The sequence below is a fragment of the Strix uralensis genome, chromosome 2, assembly GCF_047716275.1.
Source record: "Strix uralensis isolate ZFMK-TIS-50842 chromosome 2, bStrUra1, whole genome shotgun sequence".
Classification (NCBI taxonomy): Eukaryota; Metazoa; Chordata; class Aves; order Strigiformes; family Strigidae; genus Strix; species Strix uralensis.
The window spans coordinates 107165897-107186230 of record NC_133973.1 but is presented as its reverse complement, the minus strand read 5'-3'; the positions used below and the strand labels follow the sequence as shown (position 1 = coordinate 107186230).

At 42.5% G+C, this 20334-nt stretch overlaps 1 protein-coding gene across 7 annotated transcripts in view; it reads left to right on the top strand.

Annotated features, from left to right (window-relative positions):
• Positions 1-18810, top strand: part of CAB39L (calcium binding protein 39 like) — a 67411-nt gene extending 48601 nt beyond the window's left edge. For all 7 annotated transcript variants that reach the window (XM_074859681.1, XM_074859685.1, XM_074859680.1 and 4 more), the window contains 5 exons: positions 2823-2991; positions 6494-6553; positions 8114-8179; positions 8845-8988; positions 16896-18810. In XM_074859681.1, the coding sequence (XP_074715782.1) occupies positions 2823-2991; positions 6494-6553; positions 8114-8179; positions 8845-8988; positions 16896-17075 (619 nt within the window). In that variant the 3' untranslated portion in view covers positions 17076-18810. The remainder of the gene's footprint in view (positions 1-2822; positions 2992-6493; positions 6554-8113; positions 8180-8844; positions 8989-16895) is intronic.
• Positions 18811-20334: the final 1524 nt, after the last annotated feature.

Genomic DNA, 20334 nt, shown 5'->3' with positions numbered 1-20334 from the left:
ACTATTGTGAAGGGTTGTCATTGTTTTACTTGTATTGGATGCAAAATTTCCTCTACCCCCTGACAGTCAGTTCCCAACACCACCAACAAAAGATTGCTTTTTCATTGCATAATGTGAGCTCTGTTGAGTGGGAAGGATCCTGAATTGGAGCTCCCGCCCAGTGTTTCCTGCCTAATACTCCAGCGGCACTGCCAGTTTGAGATAACTGTTCTTACCTTTTAGGCTTCGTTTTACTTATTGGCTACTTCCTTCCAGCTTCTCAGCTTCAGAAAAACATTCAGCACATAATTCACTACTTTTTTTTTTTTCTTTTTTTGGGTAGGTTAATTGACCTTCCTGCTGCATGAGGACTTGCTTTAATAGTATCTTATTTTCTGTGTGTGCAGGCTTTGTGTATGAGTAGGATTTCAGATGAGTACAATGTTTGGTGTATATAGAGTACTGGATGTATTTGCGCCAATTTTTTTCTCTGGTGTCAGCATATTGCATTAGCCCAGAAACAACTTTGGTCCTTTGTAATTTAAAGTATTTTCCCCTCTCATACAGTGACTGTAGAGGACTTGAAGTTTGTGGCACTTGCATTGTTTCTCACAAGTGACAAATTTATAAGGTCTTTTGTGAATGTGTGTCATGCCACATGCTATCTCTAGTGTACTTAGTCACTGCCCAGATCTGTTCTGTGATGACCTCTTCTTATCACAGTGCACTTAAAGCTCTAATGGTATATTGGCTGAAGTTAGTGTAAAATCAGATCAGACTGTAGATGTTTGTCAAGACCTTGTGTCTCCCAGTCTCGATGCCTTCCTAATTGTCTGCCTGCGCTCCTTACCTTGTACCATCTTCTGCACTAGCCATGGAAGTATGATTCCCTTTGCACTGAGATGCATCTCTGCTCTCAGTCTTGCCTCTTTCAGCCTCCACAAGTATCTTGAAATCTTTCAAGTCCATTATTTCCTTTTCTGGTTGCCCCCCGTAGTCAGTATGTGGGGGTTTCTTTAGGTTGTAAGTACATCCAAGCAGAGAAGAACTCAATATTTTTTTCTGCTGCATTTTCTTCTGCTCATTAGAAGTGATTTTGAAACACATTTCTATCATTCCTGCCTGATGGTTTTGCATGTAAGTGTGGGTGCAAAGAACATGCCAGTTATGACTGGGCAGCCTGTAAACTTCTTCCAGGCATATTCCAAGAGCCAAACCCAACTTCCCTCACTTACGTGAACACCCAAAGGTCCATAACCCACTTCCAGATAATGGAGCATTTGACTAAGAATGATTCTGTTGATACTTATGTTTTAAAAAGTTATTGTGCTGGAAACAATGTAATTTGCTTTTATTCCAAGCAAAATATTCCTTAGCCAACTATTAAATATTTTCCTGGCTGCACTCCTAGGAGCAACTCCGCCTCTTTTTCCTTGAAAATTAGTATTCCTGTTAACGGAGTTGAGGAGAGGTATACCTCAACAGGAAACATCAGTGAATCTCCGTTGTCTAAAGAGTTATAAATTCATGTTTGCAAATGCTTCCCAAAAGGAAACAAATAGGGGCTTGAGTGCCTGCATTTCCTTGAGGGTGGGAAGTTTCATTTGCCTGTTTGGAATAGTAATTCATTTTTCATTAAGCCAACTATTGTTGACATCAGGTTGAAGTATGCAGCTCTGGTATGCTCACAAAACACTACCATTCTTTTAAATTGCAAGCTGGTGGTAAATTTGAGGGCCCACTCACTCACAGCACAGATGGCATTTTGTGTTTTTTCTTCTTTTTTTCTTCTCTTTTGGCCTAGTGATAGAAATTAATTGTGCAAAGGAAAAATGATGCTGATAAGCTCTGGGTGATAATACACAGTTCTGATATAGTATAACCAGGTTACTGAAACAGAAGGACTTTCTTTCCCCTTGGGCTTCACCACTTTCACATGACTAAAGATTGCTGGAAGAAGTTCATTTTACATCATTCCTGAATGCTGGATTTCATTCTTTTTTTTTTTTTTTTTTTTAAAGTTGTGTTTCTAACAGTTTTGTTTCAGATTAATTTCAGTTTTAAAGAAATCAAGACTTTATAGAACTAGAAAATAATCTGAATTGCTACCCTCCTCCCTCCCTCTCCAAGATGGAGAAGTGTGCTGGCTCCTGGCTGTTGAATGTGTGTGCCATAACAGGATTGTAATTTGAGGAACGAATACTTATCTCCTGAACAAAGTTGTAGTCTCTGCAGAGGAGGGATTGAGCAGAATTCCTCCTAAACTGCAAAAAAGATCTTCAGAGCTACAGAAAACTTAATCCTGTATAGACTGCCTGGATGGACTCTTCCTACCTTCCTCATTAGACATTAATTTTCTAGAGCAACATCCTCTAGAAGAAGAGTAGGAGGTGATGAATGGTCATGAGGTGTTATATTTTTTCTCGGATAAACTGAGGACCACAGAATTGAATCTGAAAAGGGACATTGTTATATTGTATGGGCTTTGCTTTCTCATAAATCTAAAAGGGTGAATGAACTCTGTTGAAACATTACACACTCCCCAGTGTCTTTCCAGAGAGGAGGTGTAGTGCATATTTACACACCAAAATGTGTTTTGGCTTGTGAAGGCAGAGGTTTTGCGATGTGAAACACTGGCAGCCTTATCTGTGTGTCTGCTCCTTAGCTTTGGGCTGAGGTCCTGAAGCTGGTTGCTGTGCTGTGACTGGGAGCTGCCATCTGCGTGTTGTGTCCCCTCTGGTGCACGTGTTCCCTATACTACAAAGTTCCCCATTGCTGGAAGAGTGCCCTTTTATCTTTATTCTTCCATGTTTTGATCTTTTCTGTTTCTTTTCATTCTTCAGATATGAATCCCCAAATATTGCCTTACGCTGTGGAATTATGCTGAGAGAATGTATCCGGCATGAACCCTTGGCCAAAATTATACTTTTTTCGGAACAGTTCAGAGACTTTTTTAAATATGTGGAAATGTCAACATTTGATATAGCTTCTGATGCCTTTGCTACATTCAAGGTAAATTATTCAATACCTGCATCATATCATTGGGTCAAAAATGGCACTCCATCAATAGTCATCACTGAATGTTGTGTTGCCTCTAAACTGGGTGGCTTTTTTTATTGTACAGTAAAGGGCATAATTAATCCTTGGTCTGTTTGTAACTGAATTCACAGCAGTGATGAAGTCTGCAAGGAATCTTTAATTCAATACCGATTTACATTTCACTAATGCTCTTCATCTTGATAACCCAAGGTCTTTTATGCAACCATTTAAAACTCAAATTAATCATGTATTACATACAGTTCTTGTAAAATGCATAACCTTTTTCTCTCCCTACCTTTCCCCAGAGACAAAACCACTGCCCATCATGATCACAACCAGTAAATAGAAGGAATCATTTAAAACTCACTTTTGAAATCCTTGTAATTTTTGCTGTCCCTTCTGAGTATGGCAGTCAAGTTTAGATTAATGCCGTGTCCATGCATTGTTTTACAACATATTCATATGCTTACTTTTGTGATCCATGGTTCAGTGTAAGGACCACACTACAAAGAGCTAAGCAGGTGACAGCACTGCGTAGACTCTGCATAGAGCTTCTATGTTGTATTAAAAATGAAGTTGGGTGAAGTTTGCCAAATTTCTTGGAGTTTGTATGTGACCATCATCTTTCCTGCAAGGTCCTAGTATAATCTTTGAGCAAAATTTGGTGCTTATGAGCTTAATGTACAGGGAAGATTAGTTTATTTCTGAAAAGTAATTTAAGCAAGCTGGGGAAAATTCTTTTCAGGTAAAGACTCTTCTAAATATAGACGTAAGTCCATTTTTATTCTGTCATTGAGTTCCTTGCTGTCATAGAAACAAGTTGTTCATTCTTTCCTCTCAAAGCTAATTAGAAACATGATTAGATAGACCTTAGGAATAACTGTAAGGAACGTTAGTTCAGCTCAGCAATTCAATGCATACTGAAACGTGGCCTCATTTTTTACTAACCTACAGAATACGGTAAAGATTTGCATAAGGAGATAATGTTGCATTCTTCAGTAATGAGTTGAGCAGGATTACCAGTTCAAACCACCTCAATAGCATATTTCCATTATTTTAAGTTGTGCTGTTATTGTGTTCATCAGGTAAATGTTATGAAAGTGGAAGTAGCACAGAAACACAGACAAGTAAAAGTACAGTGTAGGCTGTATAAAAATGCAACAGAACTGAGATATTTAAATCCCCTGTCTCTGTCATTTTACCCTATGGTCAGAAGAGTATTTGTCTCTGGTCAGCAAAAGTGCTCCTGGACTCTGTTCCCAGCTTGACAGAAGAGATTTACATCTTTTCCCCAGGTCCTGCTTTGAGCAGGACAGCAGTGTGTGGTTGGTGATGGACAGGCTTCAGCTCAGCCAGGAGGCAGGACGGGGACAAGGGTCAGTTAAACTGTGGCAGGGACCACAGACTGCTGCGACCCTCCCCGGAAAAGAGGGATTGATGTCGTTCACGGGTCTACAGCTGTGGAGCTTACTTCTGTCCCCTGTGATCTGCATGTATTTTTAGCAGGATTTAAAAATAGGATTCTACATCCTCATGCGCGCTGGAGAGGAGTATGAGGGCAGTTCATCCTCAGACATAGGGCAGAAATCACCTTTTAAAATGCTTGGGGAAAATCTATGAACTGCATTTTTTAAAACTGCCTCTTATTTTAAATTGCATGATCTGATACAAGGTCAGTTCTGGAAATAAACCAGCTGTTCATCTCATCTCCTATCTGTCTGTTACTCTGAATAGCTGGGACAGCAAGAAGTGATGTGGAAGTGACTGAATCATGAAATATGGAGCTACCTCATTTCTATTACCAGCTCGCTGGCTGGATTACAGAACTCATGTTTTCAGTTCTATTTCCCCCATGTTGGGTTTGTAGTGGTGCCACCAGGGTGTCTGGATCAGAGCTGAAAGCCTTGGATAGTCTGTGCACCAGAGGAAGGCTAATTAAATGTGCATTAAATTCTGAGGGTATTTATAGTAGGGAAGTATTGGAATTTTTGATGATCTGGAGATGTACTTCTTAATTAAATTCAGCCAGGTGCACTGCAGAGGAAACAGAGCTGCTAAAAATGCAGAGGAAAGCAGCTTGTATTTAGAGATTTAGTCGGCTGTGGAGGGTACCAGCAGCGGTTGGAAGAGTACTGATTGAATACTGCTGCTCTACACTCTCTTGTGATTTTCTACAAAAAACTCATTTTGGATTATATTCCATTTGTGCCCCCTATTGAAAAATGTTGTACTTGCCTCCTAAGTGCCCTGCACAAAAGCTTGTGAATCATGTTCGTTGCACTCAGCCTTTTAAATGGCTATCATTGTAGTTCTGCTAAATAAAGGAATGTATTAAAAACATGTACTGGATTTTATAGCACTCTGCTTTTCTCTTATAATAGATGGCAAAAATAAATTAAAGGATTAGTATGTAAAGGATTTCTTGTATTTGTGATGCTGTAGGGGTGTGTCTGTGCATCTGCTTCAGCTACTCATCAGCTTCAGTCTCTGACTGTGAGTAAGGAAACCAGGGAAGAGATGATGAAAAAGAGAGCAGAAACTGATTCACTGAAAAAAATATCAACTTCAGTGGACTTCATCAGGCATTTATTGTGATCAGTGTTATGTTTTAAAAGAGGCAATAAGATAAAAATTAAACTTAAATGCCTCAAACTGGACACTTCATTTCATAGCTATTCATCCAGTAAAGAGACTTGATCTCTTCTGGAGCTGAATATTTGCATCTCGGTTGCTGAGCACCAGCATTCCCATTCTGTGGGAGAGGTTGCTTTAATTTAAATTTTAATTAGTTGGCCTTTTAGCATGGGAGACAGCCCATCCAGCTGTCTAAAAGGTCTGCTGTGCCTATGTCAGTAAGCCCACCTTGGGCAGAAAAAGAGCTGCAGAAGGGATTCATCCCACCTACCTGAGACCCCCTTCTGCGGAGGGAGCCTGGATGACTAGCTTAGATTGGTGCCTAACTTTTAGGCTTTAAATAAATAAATGTGTGTGTATATATATATATCTATTACAATAAATAAATGATTGAATTTGGGTCATTCTTGTTGTATTCTTGGAGATGAGCAATAGCAGTCGATCCAGTTTAGCATAATTTTCAACTATGGAGCAGCATGTAGATCACTTCTGGCTTTGAGAGTACAGCTGATCCCTCCATAAAGGGTTAATTTACTTTCTTCCTTTCCCCTACCCCAGTTTATTGTAAGTACTGTGCACTATGACTGATGACCATAAGAAAAGGTAGAAGGGAAAAGGAATATGAAGAGAGTGTTAGAATAGTTTTATATTGATTCTGTTATCATTAACTGGGTTCTCTTTAAAATCCTACTAAACACAGTATTGTCTTTAAATGCTTTCTGTCTATAGAAATCATGTTGTAAATACCTTCTAAAAGATGACCTGGTAAAATACATTTGAGAATCAAGGGACAATCAAATGAGCACGGTCTCTCAGGTAACCTTTCTCTGTTCTTCCCCAGGACCTGTTAACACGACACAAATTATTGGTAGCAGAATTTCTGGAACAAAATTATGATGTAGTAAGTATAAATGCTAGAAGAATTATTCTAAATCTGTTAGTGCTTAGCTGGAAAAAGTACACTTTCAATAGCAGAGGATTTCATGCTCCACATAAAATAGTCACACAGGACTGCAAAACTAAACACTGCTCTTACTAAAGCAGAATCCTCGCATGGCATTTGAAATACAGGTACCCCCTCTACACACACATGGGGACATGCACCAAGGTTTCAGGAGCACTCGTAGTTTAAAAGCAAGTTTTATTCCTCTCTGCATGCATCGTATCTCCTCATATGTGAATGGACCTGTAAACTTTGTATGTCAATAGATCATGGGAAAAAAAGTGCACATTTTTAAACAGTTATGTGATATCCCAGCACCAATAGGGCCATACTGGTGTTATTTAGAATACTTTGGGACAGAGGAGAAGAGTTACTGGAAGAAGTTTTAGCATTACTGGAAATTACATGTACCTAAATGGGGGACTGAGGTGTAAGTATTCCTCTTACCATCCAAAGGCAATTAGTCCCTTGGTTTTCTGCCATTTTTCACTTTGATTTTTTGGCTTGGTTTTGAACCAAATGTGGGTCAGAAAAATTCCATTGGAATCAACTAAAATTGGACTGATATGAATCATGGAATTAGACTACAGGTTATGTTCTCGTGAGGTATTCTTTATTTCATTGCCAAAGTGAAAAGGCCGAAGACTATTTCTTTCATTCTAGAGTTACCAAGAAGGTTAAATAAAGATCAGATTTATTATCACTGAGTCACAAATGCAGCTTAACTGGAGCAAAATTAGTGTCTCTGCTAATCTCTTCTCTTAATCCTGAAGTACTGCACTGGAACAGTCCCTGTTCTATGTTTATTTAACATTTAAATTTTTTAAGTATAAATTGTGGAAGTGAGCATTTTTTTAGATGATTCTTGGACAGCAGTGTTGGGGTTTTTTCTTTGTTTGGTAGATGGTTTGAACATACTGTAGCCTTCTCTCTCAGTCTTCTTGACCACAAGATTCCCTTGGCCCAATCCTGCAAAAGCCAGCACGTGTTCAACTCCTAGTGACCGTTGTTGGGCAAACGGCTGTAACAAGTGAGGGTGCTGAAGGAAGGTGAGGTGGCACCTCACAAAAGGAGCTTTTGGCATACGCCACTATGGGATGCACCATCACCAATTTGGGATATTGTATTAAATCACACAGCAAGTCATGACTATGATATGAATGAGTGGATGTCACGTGCTGGACAACGTGTCCTGGCAGCAGATTCACCCTCCTGTAAGAGAAGGTTGTACAGACACTGGCTTACTTCTGTCCTAGTTGGCTCACACCAGCTCCTGTTACATCCAGTCCATATGTGGTATCCCTCTCTGCAGTATTTGGAAGAGGAGTGTTCCTGGGCATTAATTAACTGCATGATAACCAGCCAAGAAAAAGAGCCATCAGAGCTGGGCCTGGCATTGTAGTGAAGTGTTAGAGGGTGGCACTGCTGTGGCCTCTGCTGCTCCTCTGGGGTGGGAAGGACTGGGAGGAGGAAGGATGAACATGAACCAGATGCATTTGTGTTTTCTTGTTACTCTAGATCTTTGAGGATTATGAAAAACTCCTTCATTCTGAGAATTACGTAACAAAGAGACAATCTTTGAAGGTAAGGTCAAGTCTCTTAGCACTTTCCTTCTAAATTTGAACTCCCTGTTATGCAGAATATCAAGATGCATGTATGGCAACAGAGCAGCCACATACTTTCTAATAGAAAAGAAATAAGTGCTTGGGATGTTTTTCTTACAATGCACAAGACCTCGCTGTGTTTTTTCTTTCCTGGATCTCTGGTGAAGCACTGGACTGTTTCTAGGGAACAAGCACTATCATTTTTCCTCAGACCTCAAATCTGTACAGAACGTAGGTTAAATGAACTTGAGAGTAACGTGAAAGCCTCTGTTTGTCTGGTGCTGCTTGCTGCCACAGCACCAAGTCTGACATGGCCTGCGGATGGGCGTGTTCATGTAACATCTGAATGAAATGAAGGTGTCTTTGTGGGACAGCTGCACTACGCTTGCTTCTGTCCTAGCTGGCTCACACCAGCTCCTACGACACCCAGCCCATGTAGGATCCCTCTCTGAAGTATTTAAAAGATGAGCATTACTGGGTGTTAAGTAATTCACTGCATGATAACAAGTCTAGTTACTTTCTTTTTAAAAGGTAGTGATATTGGAACCTCTTAAGCAAGCATTAAAATATGTTGCTTCTTTCTTTGCATTCAAAAATAATGTGGTGAACTGAAAAAACTGTGGTTTTTTGTAATTGTGTCTATAGCTGCTGGGTGAATTGATTCTGGACCGACACAACTTCGCCATCATGACAAAATACATCAGCAAACCAGAAAATCTAAAGCTGATGATGAACTTGCTGCGAGATAAAAGCCCCAACATTCAGTTTGAAGCATTCCACGTGTTCAAGGTGAGCTAGTATGAGCTGTAGAGGTGGCAGACTTTCTCTTCGCCTCATAAAAGTATCTTTCAAGAGGGGCAAGAGAAAGCCCAGAAAATTAAGGCAAAGGTTGGGATTTGCAGTCACTTTCAGCATTTGAGAATGTTTTAATTGAAAATCTTTCTATCGCTCAGCCTCTGATTTCTGTTTGCCTTCCTCAGGTGATATTTAAAGCAGCGTCAGTTTTGGTTTGGGCTGAGGGTAGTCAGTCAAGTAGTGATGAGGTGGACGCTACAGGTAACAAAATACACAGCTTCTAGGTAGTATTCAGGGTACCTTCCCCCAACTCTTAGGTCATTTTACCATGTGATTCTGGGTAAAAATTAAAAAAAAAAAATCTTAAAACTCTACATTAAGACTACAAATAGAGGGAGCTGTCTCTGTGCATCAGTGCGAACACAATCTGCTTTTTAAAGGTATTAAAAAGATTTGGTAAATCTGAGCTTGAAATGAGTTTAATCCTTCCGTCCTTTTGCAGTGATCATTAATGCAGTCTTAAAACAATTGCCAGATCCAACCAGTGTCCCTTCTTTCATGATGAATAATGTTAATAAGTGAAAAGTTTACCATTTTCCTATCAAAAAAGTTCTCTGCTCTGGGACAGAGGGCGAGTTGGATTGTTATTATGCAAAACTACCTTTAATTTGTAATGAACACATTAATTTCAAACTATGTAAATAGAGTTGTTAATGATTTTCAGAAGAGGAATATTGAGCCTGTAAGGGTATCCTTCCCTGAGATGGTTAAGAAAGATACCAGATCACACCAAAAGGCATGCTATAGGAAAAAGGTTACATCACCCTCCACGAATTCAGGTTGACTTGTTGAGTTTTGTACGTCTAACATTTCTGATTTGGAAAAAAGCTTTTAGATCTTCAGTGTGGAGGTTTAGAGAATGTGCAGCTTCTCCGAAAAGCTTTTCATTTCAAAAAAAAAAAAAAGCTTCAAGGAGAATTAAAAAAAAAAAAAATCCCTTCCTGAAATAAGCAGCTTGGTAAGCTGTTCCCTTGCTGACTTCCCCCATAGTCAGCTGAACCACTGTAACTTCTACTCTTCCTCCTTATCAGGAGGTATGTGGCTCCAAGATAAGTGAGCAGTCAGGCTCCAAACACTTGAAGCCTTTGAGATGCCTATGGAGGGAAGGGATCAGAGGATTGGGTTCTCTTAGCCACTCTGTGAATAAATGCCAGATTTTTATGTATGAAACACATGCATTGCTGTTCCTGAATTAATGACAGGCACGGCCCAGGCCTTGGGAACAGCTGATTTCGCTTATTTTAAGAGGCATTTTAAAGGATTTGGAATAACTTGAAAGGATTCCAGTGTGCAACCATGTCACGCATTGCTGTTGCTCCCGTTCTGCCTTCCCATTCCTCCCTCCCTTTCCTTTTCCAGTATGTGCATCCCATTTCCAGTTATAGTTGGAGATACTGTAGGCTCAGCCTTGCTTGACCACTTGCAATTGCTGCCATGTGGACATAATGCTGAGGCCTTGGGGTGCTGAGCAAAAGAAACAGTGCGCGGTGGTAACTCTTCAGTTCAAAGGGCCAAACTCTGTCCTCAGACACTAACCTCCATGGGATGTTGGGTTTTTCCAGTGGTACCCATCAGCAGCATTTAAGTAGTGCCATGGCATTCCTCACGCTATCTCACACGCATGAGGTCCATTGTGGAGAGATTGCAGACTCAGAGCAGAACCTGGTCAGCTGGAAATTGCTCTTTTATAACCATCAGTAGCACACTAGAGTAACTTTAGAGGTGCAGCAGAACTCCCCTCTTATGTCCTCACTGAGGATCTGGGTTAGCTGGATGTAGAAGCATTCAGCTTCTCCCCAGTGGGCAGGGTAGTTATAGGGTATGATACGGAAAATTGCATTGTGAATTAGCTTTGTAGAGCGGGTCAGAGAAGATTGTTTTCCTCTGATTTCACTTCTTAAATTGAATTCTAACTTCTTGACAACGACTGAAGGAAATCCTTAAACATTTAAGAGAATGGGGGAAAACACTACTGGCTGGTTGTGCCCTGTTCTGCAGTGTCCCTGCCTCCTGTTCCCGGGCTAGTGTCCCTCAGCCCAGTTCTCCTGTCAGCTGTAATAATTCCATGCTAATGTAACTGCGAGAGGAATCTTATGCTCAGCTTTTAATCTCATAAATTTCAAACTGTGCCTGCATTTTTAAATTGTGCTTGCAAAATATCTGTGCAGTCCTGGTTGAAATTACAGTAGACTAACCACAGTGATTTGAAATCAAAGGTCTGCTGAGAAGTGGATACTTGCTGCTCTGTCTGAGCTGCCAAAAGATTTGGGTTTAAATTACCTGATTTAGATGTTTCACCAGTTAGACACAGCTGAAATGAAAAAGTGCTTGTTTTGTAAGCATGCAGATTCCAACACTCCCATGCCTCTGCTGACCCAAAAAAAGGCATATGACTCTTACCTCCCTGAGGCAATTTCTAATTATTGAAGATTCAAAACTGTGAGATAGAGATTAAAATGATGAGCACCTCTAGTGCAAAAATATTTTGCAGGAACATTTTGTGGCTGAAAATGCCAGTACCTGTCCTGGTTTTGGCTGGGACAGAGTTAGTTTTCTTCCTAGTAGCTGGTATAGCGCTGTGGTTTGGATTTAGGATAAGACTAATGTTGATAACACACTGATGTTTTAGTTGTTGCTGAGCAGTACTTACACTAAGTCAAGGGCTTTTCAGCTTCTCATACTGCCCTGCCAGTGAGGCTGCTGGGGGGCACAAGAAGCTGTGAGGGGACACAGCCAGGACAGCTGACCCAAACTGGCCGAAGGGATATTCCAGACCATATGACGACATGCTCGGCATATCAACTGGGGGGAAAGCAGGCTGGGGGGGCCACTGCTGGTCCTGGTCATCGGCTGGTGGTGAGCAATTGTTTTTCATTGGCATCGCTTGTTTTTCTTGGGTTTTATTTCTCTCTCTTTTTGTTATTTTCCTTTCCATTACATTTTTATATTATTATTATTATCATAATTATATTTTATTTCAATTATTAAACTGTTCTTATCTCAACCCACGACTTTTCTTACTTTTACCCTTCTGATTCACTCCCCCATTCCACCAGCGGGGGGAGTGAGCAAGCAGCTGTGTGCTGCTTAGTTGCTGGCTGAGATTAAACCAGGACTGTACCCCTTCAAGCTCTGAGAACTTTTCACTCATCCAGGGTGCTTTGGGTGGGAAAATGAAGACAACCAGAATGCCCACATGCAGTGTCTCCTCCCTTTCTCCACTGGGGAGGTGCTTGATCTTCCTCCTAGCTCCAGCTCCTTCTCTTCCTTTTGCCTGAGCAAAATGAAGCTTCTGCCTTGAGGCACCATCCTAAAGGCCTGCAGCTGCTTTGTAAAGCTGCATGTCTCAGACATCGTGCATGCATGAGGATCAGCCATTGTTTAATCATTAGGAAAAGCTAACACACCTCACCCCTTTCCTCCTCATCCATAAATAATCCAATGGGGTTACCTAGAGCTGTAGGCTTTGAGAGTCACCTGCATTGGCACCTTCTCTGCATTGATTTCAGTGGAGAGGTCCCAGTCTTGAGCATGCACACTTTGAGGACCAAATGTTGGGAAGGGCTCTCTAGCTCCTGTGGTGGATTTGAGAGTTATTAGTAGAGGCTGCTTTGAGTTTGCCTGTAGGGGAGAGCAAAGCTTTCAGAACATGGTGCAGGTATTCCTTTGACCTTATGGATTTACAAATAAAGGCTCCCTTGGTTTTCTCATAAACAATTAGATTATTTTGAGGAAAACATCCTGTAGCGGTGAATTGGGATTATGCAACTTTCTTGTTCTTAAGCAGACATTTAGCAAGAGATATTTAACTGTTTAAATCTAAAAATAGAATGGGTACACTGTGTTTTGTGACCTTAGTTTCATTTTTCCATTCTCCTTCATGGACACTACAGAGCTACCTCCTGCAGCTTGCTCTGCAAATGGGCTCACATAATTTGACTGTACTGACAGTTTCCTCTTGGTACGAAGCTGAAACCACGTCTGTGGGGATGTGTCCTCTCTGTCTCTTAGCTGAAGAGTTTAAAGGGCAAGAAGTGTCAGGCGAAGCATTGCGCTATAACTAACATGAACCATAAGGCACTTTTGTGTGGTTTCCTGACTCAGTAAGATTGTGCGTGACCCCAGAGTAAATCTTAAATCCCCAATCCCGGGTATCCAACCTCTGTACTCGCTTTTGTCCTGTTGTAGTCCCAGAGGGTGGTGATGCCCAGCTATTAGTTCGAAGGAAACAAGGTCAGATTCTTTAATCAAGTGCTTTTGGTATTTGTTTGAAGAAATACAGTGTATGACTTTTAATGGAGAAGAGAGAAATAGTTCCACTTTGGACAACTTTTGTAGCTTCAGAGCTGATTTTCATTCCAGGCAAGTATTCACAAAATGGAACTGTGCTGAAATGGCTATTTTTAGAGTTGGAATTTTAGTATGAATACTCTCTTTATTTTGGTCTCTGTCTCTCTCATATGTCTGATTTAAGTGCTCTAGAATACGTAACTTTTCATATTAAAACCATAGGTTAAAATTGTCTGTGAAGTGTTTTAGCTTCAGTTATACTTCATTTTAGCAGAAATGTTCCAGACAGAGTTAATAATGATTTATGTTTTCAGGGGTTTATCTCCTCCTCCGTGTCAATACAGAACTCTGAATGTGGGGGGCTCTTTTAAAAGTAAAGTCTTATGGTGGTCCTAATCCTGGGCTTTGTGAAGCTGATTAGTTGATACTGGCAGAACTGATTCTGTTTGCTTAGCCAAAGTATTGAATAACATTTCAGGAATTCTCTGGTCCTTTAACATTCTCTCTTTACGAGTCCCTGTTGACACTGAACAAGACTGGCAGTCAAGATGATCTTTGTTTGAAAGTTCAGTTTGACAGTTTTGCAAGGAGAAGATATAATCTATAAATAATCAAGCAGGAAGATAAACAGGATGTGATGTCTTCTATTAAACTAAGTTCTTTAATTATCTGCTATGATAATACCAGTTGTAGGACCATTATGAAATGCTGGTATTTACTAGGTTTACCACTGAAACCTTCTGGGTCTGTTTGCAGACCAGATAGCTTTTACAAGAAGTGATTTAGATTTCTTCATTTTGAGAGTCAGCCTTCACCTACCTTTGTAAGGAGGCTTAATATTCATTGAAGGAAGATGTTCAACACTACTTTAACAGATCCCATTTGCCCTGTAATCAGATTATTTCTGAAAATGTGGGTCCTGACAGTGTACTTGATGGTTGTCTTCTCCTGGTCACAAAGGGGGAACTGAACTCCAAAATTAAAAACTTTTAATGAAGATCTGTAATGGTTACTTTCCTCATCCCTGCCCATGGGTTTACGTACTGCTTTTCTCAAAGGAAGCTTGTCCAGATGACCTGGAACTTATCACAGTACACATCCTTGAAGAATCCCACCTCCATCAGTGTGGTGACCTGCTGTAGGTCAGCACATGGGGAGCTGCATCGTGGGGCTGCTTGAGCTGAGACCGTGAACTGCTGCAGTCTCAGCCAGAGCCAAACATTTGTACCCACAAGATTTCAGGGTTCATATTCCTTGGATAAGGCACAAACTGGAAAGCTGTAAAGTACATTCAGTAGTGATTTACATCCCCAAAGCTTTTATTTTTCTCATATGGGGAACTGATGCATCAATAGCAGTGTATCGAATTTATTTGCAAGAGAAGGGATATTGCTTTCAGATACTGCAGGCAGTGATGGAACAACCAGCTGTTGACAGTCCATTAAGTGCAGTGAGAGCTGTGAAGTGGCTGTCCGACCCACTAACAGATGCATCCCTGGTAAGATGTTGCACTTTGAGTGCTTGGGAGCCTCTCACAGGAAAGCTGTTATTTTAGAGTGGCTGCCTTGAAGGGATCCTTGAGAGTTGGGGCTGTTGGTGCTACTCTTGAGAAGTTTTAGGTGGCAGGTAGGCATAGAAAGAAATTATTTGAGATTATAGCTCAAGGTATTCAGAGAAAGGTGACATGGAGGCCTGTGCAAAGAAGACATAAATAACTGTAGATGTTTTACTGTCACAGGGACCATGCCTGGCCACTAGATCAAGGAAAACTTTGTAAAAGACTTGGGACCAGGGAGCGTTCACCCAGCATGGCAGAGGTTGCAGCTCTTTACCCAGAGGGAAAAGTACCTTGAAGCAGGGACTCCTAGGAGCTACCTGAGGAGGAGGGGTCCAGAGGAGAAAAAAAGCATAGGCAGGGATTAGGACTCTTAGGGCATCAGGATGCTGGAGTTTAAGAGTAGGTTCTTTGCCTCACCTTTATGGAAGAAAAAAAACAGTCTTACCTCCCTGTCTGGGCAGAAGTACTTAGTGTGACACTGTTGATCTGTGCTGAGCCCCATTCCTTCCACACATTCCTCACACGTGGCATTTTCCACACCACTTGTATAAAATCCCGTAACTGGGACGTACAAAGCCTAGCAATGGGTCCGGTCTGAATCCTCTCCCAGGCTTTACCAGGTGTTGTTTCTGGGGGCAAGGGGCTGTAACACAGCCCCCCGGGACAGCGTGTGCATGTTCCTCATCATGTAGCATGGCACGTCCCTGTGCAGCTGGACGTGGCCCAGGTTTTCATGTGGGCACAATCTCAGTGGAGATAAATGAACCTGCAGAAGGTCTGGGGCTGGGTGAGTGGTGGTGCCGCCTGCACTTGGCCGGACAACATGCCATTCTGTACTGTCAGCATATGTTTGTTTTCATTCTGGTTTGAACAGGCTTGTAGAGAAACTGGACGTTTTCCAGTCCTGTCCATCCTTAATTTCTTCTCGTCGGGTAGAGAATAACTCAAGTTATTTATGTTGTTGCACAAGCGCTCGGGCGCTGTTTTGTTGACCAGCCATGGTAACCTCGGTGTGAGCCAGATGTGGGAGCTCCTCCCGGGGTGGCCGGGGCTGTGCTGTGCGTGTGTTCCCACTGCCGGCCCCCCGCCCCGTCTGCCCCCCGTGACTGATGTCCGCAGAGCCCACATCTCCGTGGTATCCTGAGGTCCCTGGGAAGAGCTTGTCACCACTGGCCTTTACAACCAGCCTTAAGTTTCCAAGAAAACATTAAAGAAACAGTGTTGCAGAGTAGGAGGTTGTGCTGAGAGCTGGAAAACTCTGTGACTTTAGGCTTTGCAGGAGGAAAAATCAGAGCACGGCTAGGTTTATTCTTGAAAATTACTATTTGAGAAGACCAGTAAGGCCACAGCACTGGGCTGGCTGTGCCAGGTGAGTATCTGCGTGTCACGTCACCTCCCTGCGTTGCCCTCCTGCTCTGCTCGGCCAGGGCAGCGTCGGGCGCACCACGGCGCTCCTGCTCCTGGAAATTTCCACGCTCCCATGAATGGATTACGCAGGGGGAAGTGGAGCCTCTGACATATTTTTCCAAATCAAAACAAAGCTGGCAAGTCTAATTTTAGGCCTGGTTTAGTATGGAAATGGTATCAATACTGACACAAAGCTTTTCCGTTCTCTTGATAATTAATTGCTGTGTATTTAAGTCTTGAATGTGGAAGAGGCTGAGAATTGATAGCCCACTCTCAACAGCTTGGTTTGCAATCAAACGCTTTATCAACAAAGGGCAAAATTAAAGGGAAGCGATATCACATGCAAGCATAACTTTGCTTCAGTTTGCTGTTGAACCGACATGTCTGTAACTCCTCTCTCTGCGCCTTGGGACAAGGTGTGTAGCAGCAGAGTATCTGCCTGCCAGCCTTCAGCTGACTTGTTAGAAAATAACTTACGGCGATATTGTGACTGATGTTCATCTCTCTCTCTCTCTCTCTCTCTCTCTCTCTCCCCCCCCGCCCCCCCCGCCCCATCCCGCTGTGCCTGGGTTTGTTTGCATGTTAGGTTTTTGTGGCCAGTCCAAACAAAACACAGCCTATTGTGGAGATCCTGTTGAAAAACCAACCCAAGCTAATTGAGTTTCTGAGCAATTTCCAGAAAGAGAGGATGGATGACGAACAATTCACTGATGAGAAGAACTACCTGATCAAGCAAATCCGAGACTTGAAAAAACCAACGGCATGAAGAACTCCTCTCGTTTTCCACTGTAGGCATTAATCTCATTTGTTAAGTTCCTCTGCGTCCCTTAAACACCACAATAGTGCTTGAGAAGGCACAGCAAGTGCCTGGTTTTTATTTTGTCTTTGTTCCTAGATGTCAAGAGTATAGGGGTTTTTCATGAAAACTAAAAAACCAAAAATTGAGAATAATATATTATTTTTAATCAAGACCATAATTATTTATGTCAGTTTAGAATCTCTCTGTAATAGAAGCTGGTTTGACAGATTTTCATTTGTGCTCAAGAAGAATGAACCTCTTTGCTTAACTTTATCAGCAAACTCAAGCTGTTGGTGAGTGCACAGAGTAGGTCTTCTGAGGACTGTAACGTTGTCCCTTTGCACCTGTAGTTGTGACTTTGTTCTAGCGCTGCACACACACAAGACTGTGAAAGAGTATACTCGTCTCTGGAGTTAGCTGCACTTATAGATTGGGTTCTTTAGTCAAAACAGTGAGAGATGAAAATGCAGTAAAGGTCACGTTTTTGCTTTATTTTTGAGTTCTTTCATCTTTAAGTTTTCTTTTCCCCTAGATCAGAGGTTTTCTATTCAGTGCTAGGGAACAGATGAAGACATCAGCCAGATGAGCTGTTTGTGCCTGCCTCCCATTTTCCTGTACATGATCTACCTTGGGCTAGAGCACAGGCTGTTCCCACCAGCTCCCAAGCAGACTGATGAGGAGCAGCCCCAGGTATGCAGTGCCCGTGTACCCACCAGATGGGAAGAAGGCAAGAGCAACCCTCCTCTGTCAAGGCCCCTGCTGTATTGCTAATAAAGTGAGCCGGCACCTACTAAATCAGCAGGAAGTCTGTCATCAGTTTCAGTGGGAATGATATTGGGTGGTGGCTGGAGCTACGTGGCTGAATCATGCCAAGCGCTGAGCCCCAGCACCAGTGCGAGAGGAGGGTGCTCAGTATCTTCCCATCCAGATTCAAATCCCGGCTGCGTGAGGTGGGGTTGAGCCGAGTTCAGTGGGGTTGAGCCGAGTTCAGCAAGGGGACGCTGAAATGGCCTCAGCCTGAACTGCTGAGTGGCCTGGGGTCCCCGAGTCTGCAGGAGCTCTCAGACCTTAGAGTGTGTATCGGATACCTAAATCAAGTGTGGGAGGCCATTTAAGCAGCCCCAGGCTCCAAAGGCCTGGCGTTTTCTATCCTTGTTCATCCTGATGTGAATTCAGGTTCTGCATTGAAGTTGTAGACGGGGAAATCATTGCACTGTTAATGTTTTAAGTTTATATAAGCTCTGTGGTCCAAACAGTGTTTCCCAGGTGTGTTTGAAGAGGTTTTTGGGGTCTTTTGTTTTCTAGTGGGAAATGAAAATGTTACTTTGATGCTTTATTAGGAAGTGGAGTTTGAGAGCAAGGAGTGGAAATTTCTTGAATTTTTCTGGACAGCCTAAGTTCTGAGTTTTCCTATTTGTTGTAAGGCAGTTATCTAGCTAAAACTCTAGCTAATGCTTCGGATAAAAAGGTGACACTGAATTGTAAAAACAGAACAAGACTTTTTCCTTCATAAAACTGTTGTACATTGGGGTGACTGATACTTTAATTTATGTGCTTTAGAAAAGAGATGAAATGGAACAGATTGTGGACTCGTGTTTTTTTTCAGATGTCAAATATACACAACAAACGTACATCTTAGTTGCCTGGAATTAAAAATAAATATTTACAAGCTATTAAAGGCATGGTTACTGACCACCCTTTATTTCTATCTCTGGTTTTTTCCTCTTGCCTTTCTGGATAGCCAGACTCTGCGCAGTGCTAAATTCTTTCTCTCCTTTGCCAACCAGTTTCAACAGATGGAGAGAGAGAGGGAGCTTGAGCACTTTCTTCAGAGCTAATGCACTCCGCAAGCATCGCATCTGCAGCCCTGGCTGGCACGGGGCCTGGCAACCCAGGCTGCAGGCCAGCTTAGCCTGACTGCGATCGTCTCCCCCAGCCCCGTGGGTAGTGCTCACCATCAGTGGTAGCTTGTGGGTCGATAAAGGACTGGCTCTAGATTCGCAGTCCTCAGAGCTGATCATTTAAGTCCTCTGAGATTTGGAGCCTGAAACTGAAGGGTGCTCGGCTGCGCTCTGAGCTCCTGGGGTGGGGCCGGTCTCCAGGGCTGGATTAACACAGAGACACGTGTCCATTGCCTCAGCCTCTGGAGTCACATGAGAACATCGGGCTCCCAGCCCGCGCTCGGAAAAAGTGTCTAACGGTGTACTGCTGGGGTATGCCTGCCCGTGACAACGTGAGGGCAACCCATGCAGGGGTGCCCGGCGCATCTGTGAGGGTGGTCAGCGCTGTGAGCTGCTCTTGTCTGCGTGGTCTGGACACAGAAGAATGCTCCAAGGCGTCAAAACCTGGCTGTAATATGAGGAGCGAGGTTACACCCACACGCCGGTGTTTGTGTAGGCAGCAATGTGGTGGGCCAATGGGCACCCGAGCCATGGGCCCCATCCCTGCAGCCTTTCCCAGGGCGCGCATGCATCAGACTGCACGAGTAAGTGGGGGGGGGCTTGTGAAAAAGGGGTCTGTGTGCATGTGTGTCTGCGAGAAAGAGGGCGAAAAAAGGAGAGGTTTTACAGTGAAATTACTTGTGCCAGGCCCCTGGCAGCTTATCATAAAAGAAGCTGGTCCTGAAGTAGATATTGCCAACATGCTTCAAAGTAATCAGGTCTTCCCCAAGCTTGACTTGCTTAGCTCTCTGAAAAAAGAAAAAACAAAACAAACGGTGAAGATGTAATTAAGCACCATAATAATATTTCACAGCAGGTGGGGACACATTCCTAATTAAATGAAAATGAGGTATTTTCTAATGCAACTTTGAAATAACGATAGAACTCCCCAGTTTCCTTTGGTGCGTTCAATCAAGGTGGTTCTTCTGCCTAAGCGACTGCTCCCACCAGGAACTCACAATTTCTCTGAAATTAATATCTGGGGGAGCTGTGTGAATGCAGGACACAGTTCATCAGAGTGAGGACAGGGAAGAAGATTGTAGTCTGGAGAGAGAAAGAAGTTGGAGGAAGAAAGAAGCTGGAAGATGCTTGGACTGCAGCCTCTCCATTCCAATCCCCACCCAACATTCAGGGGGGTTTGGATCGTACAAATGAATCTCTGCCAACATGCAATGTACGATCCTGCACATAAAACCTTATTTGATACAGCAGAGTGCCAGGAATCTTTGAACCATAAGCTTCTGTCCTGGGATTTGGGCAGCTTGTGCTGAAATCAGAAAAATGTG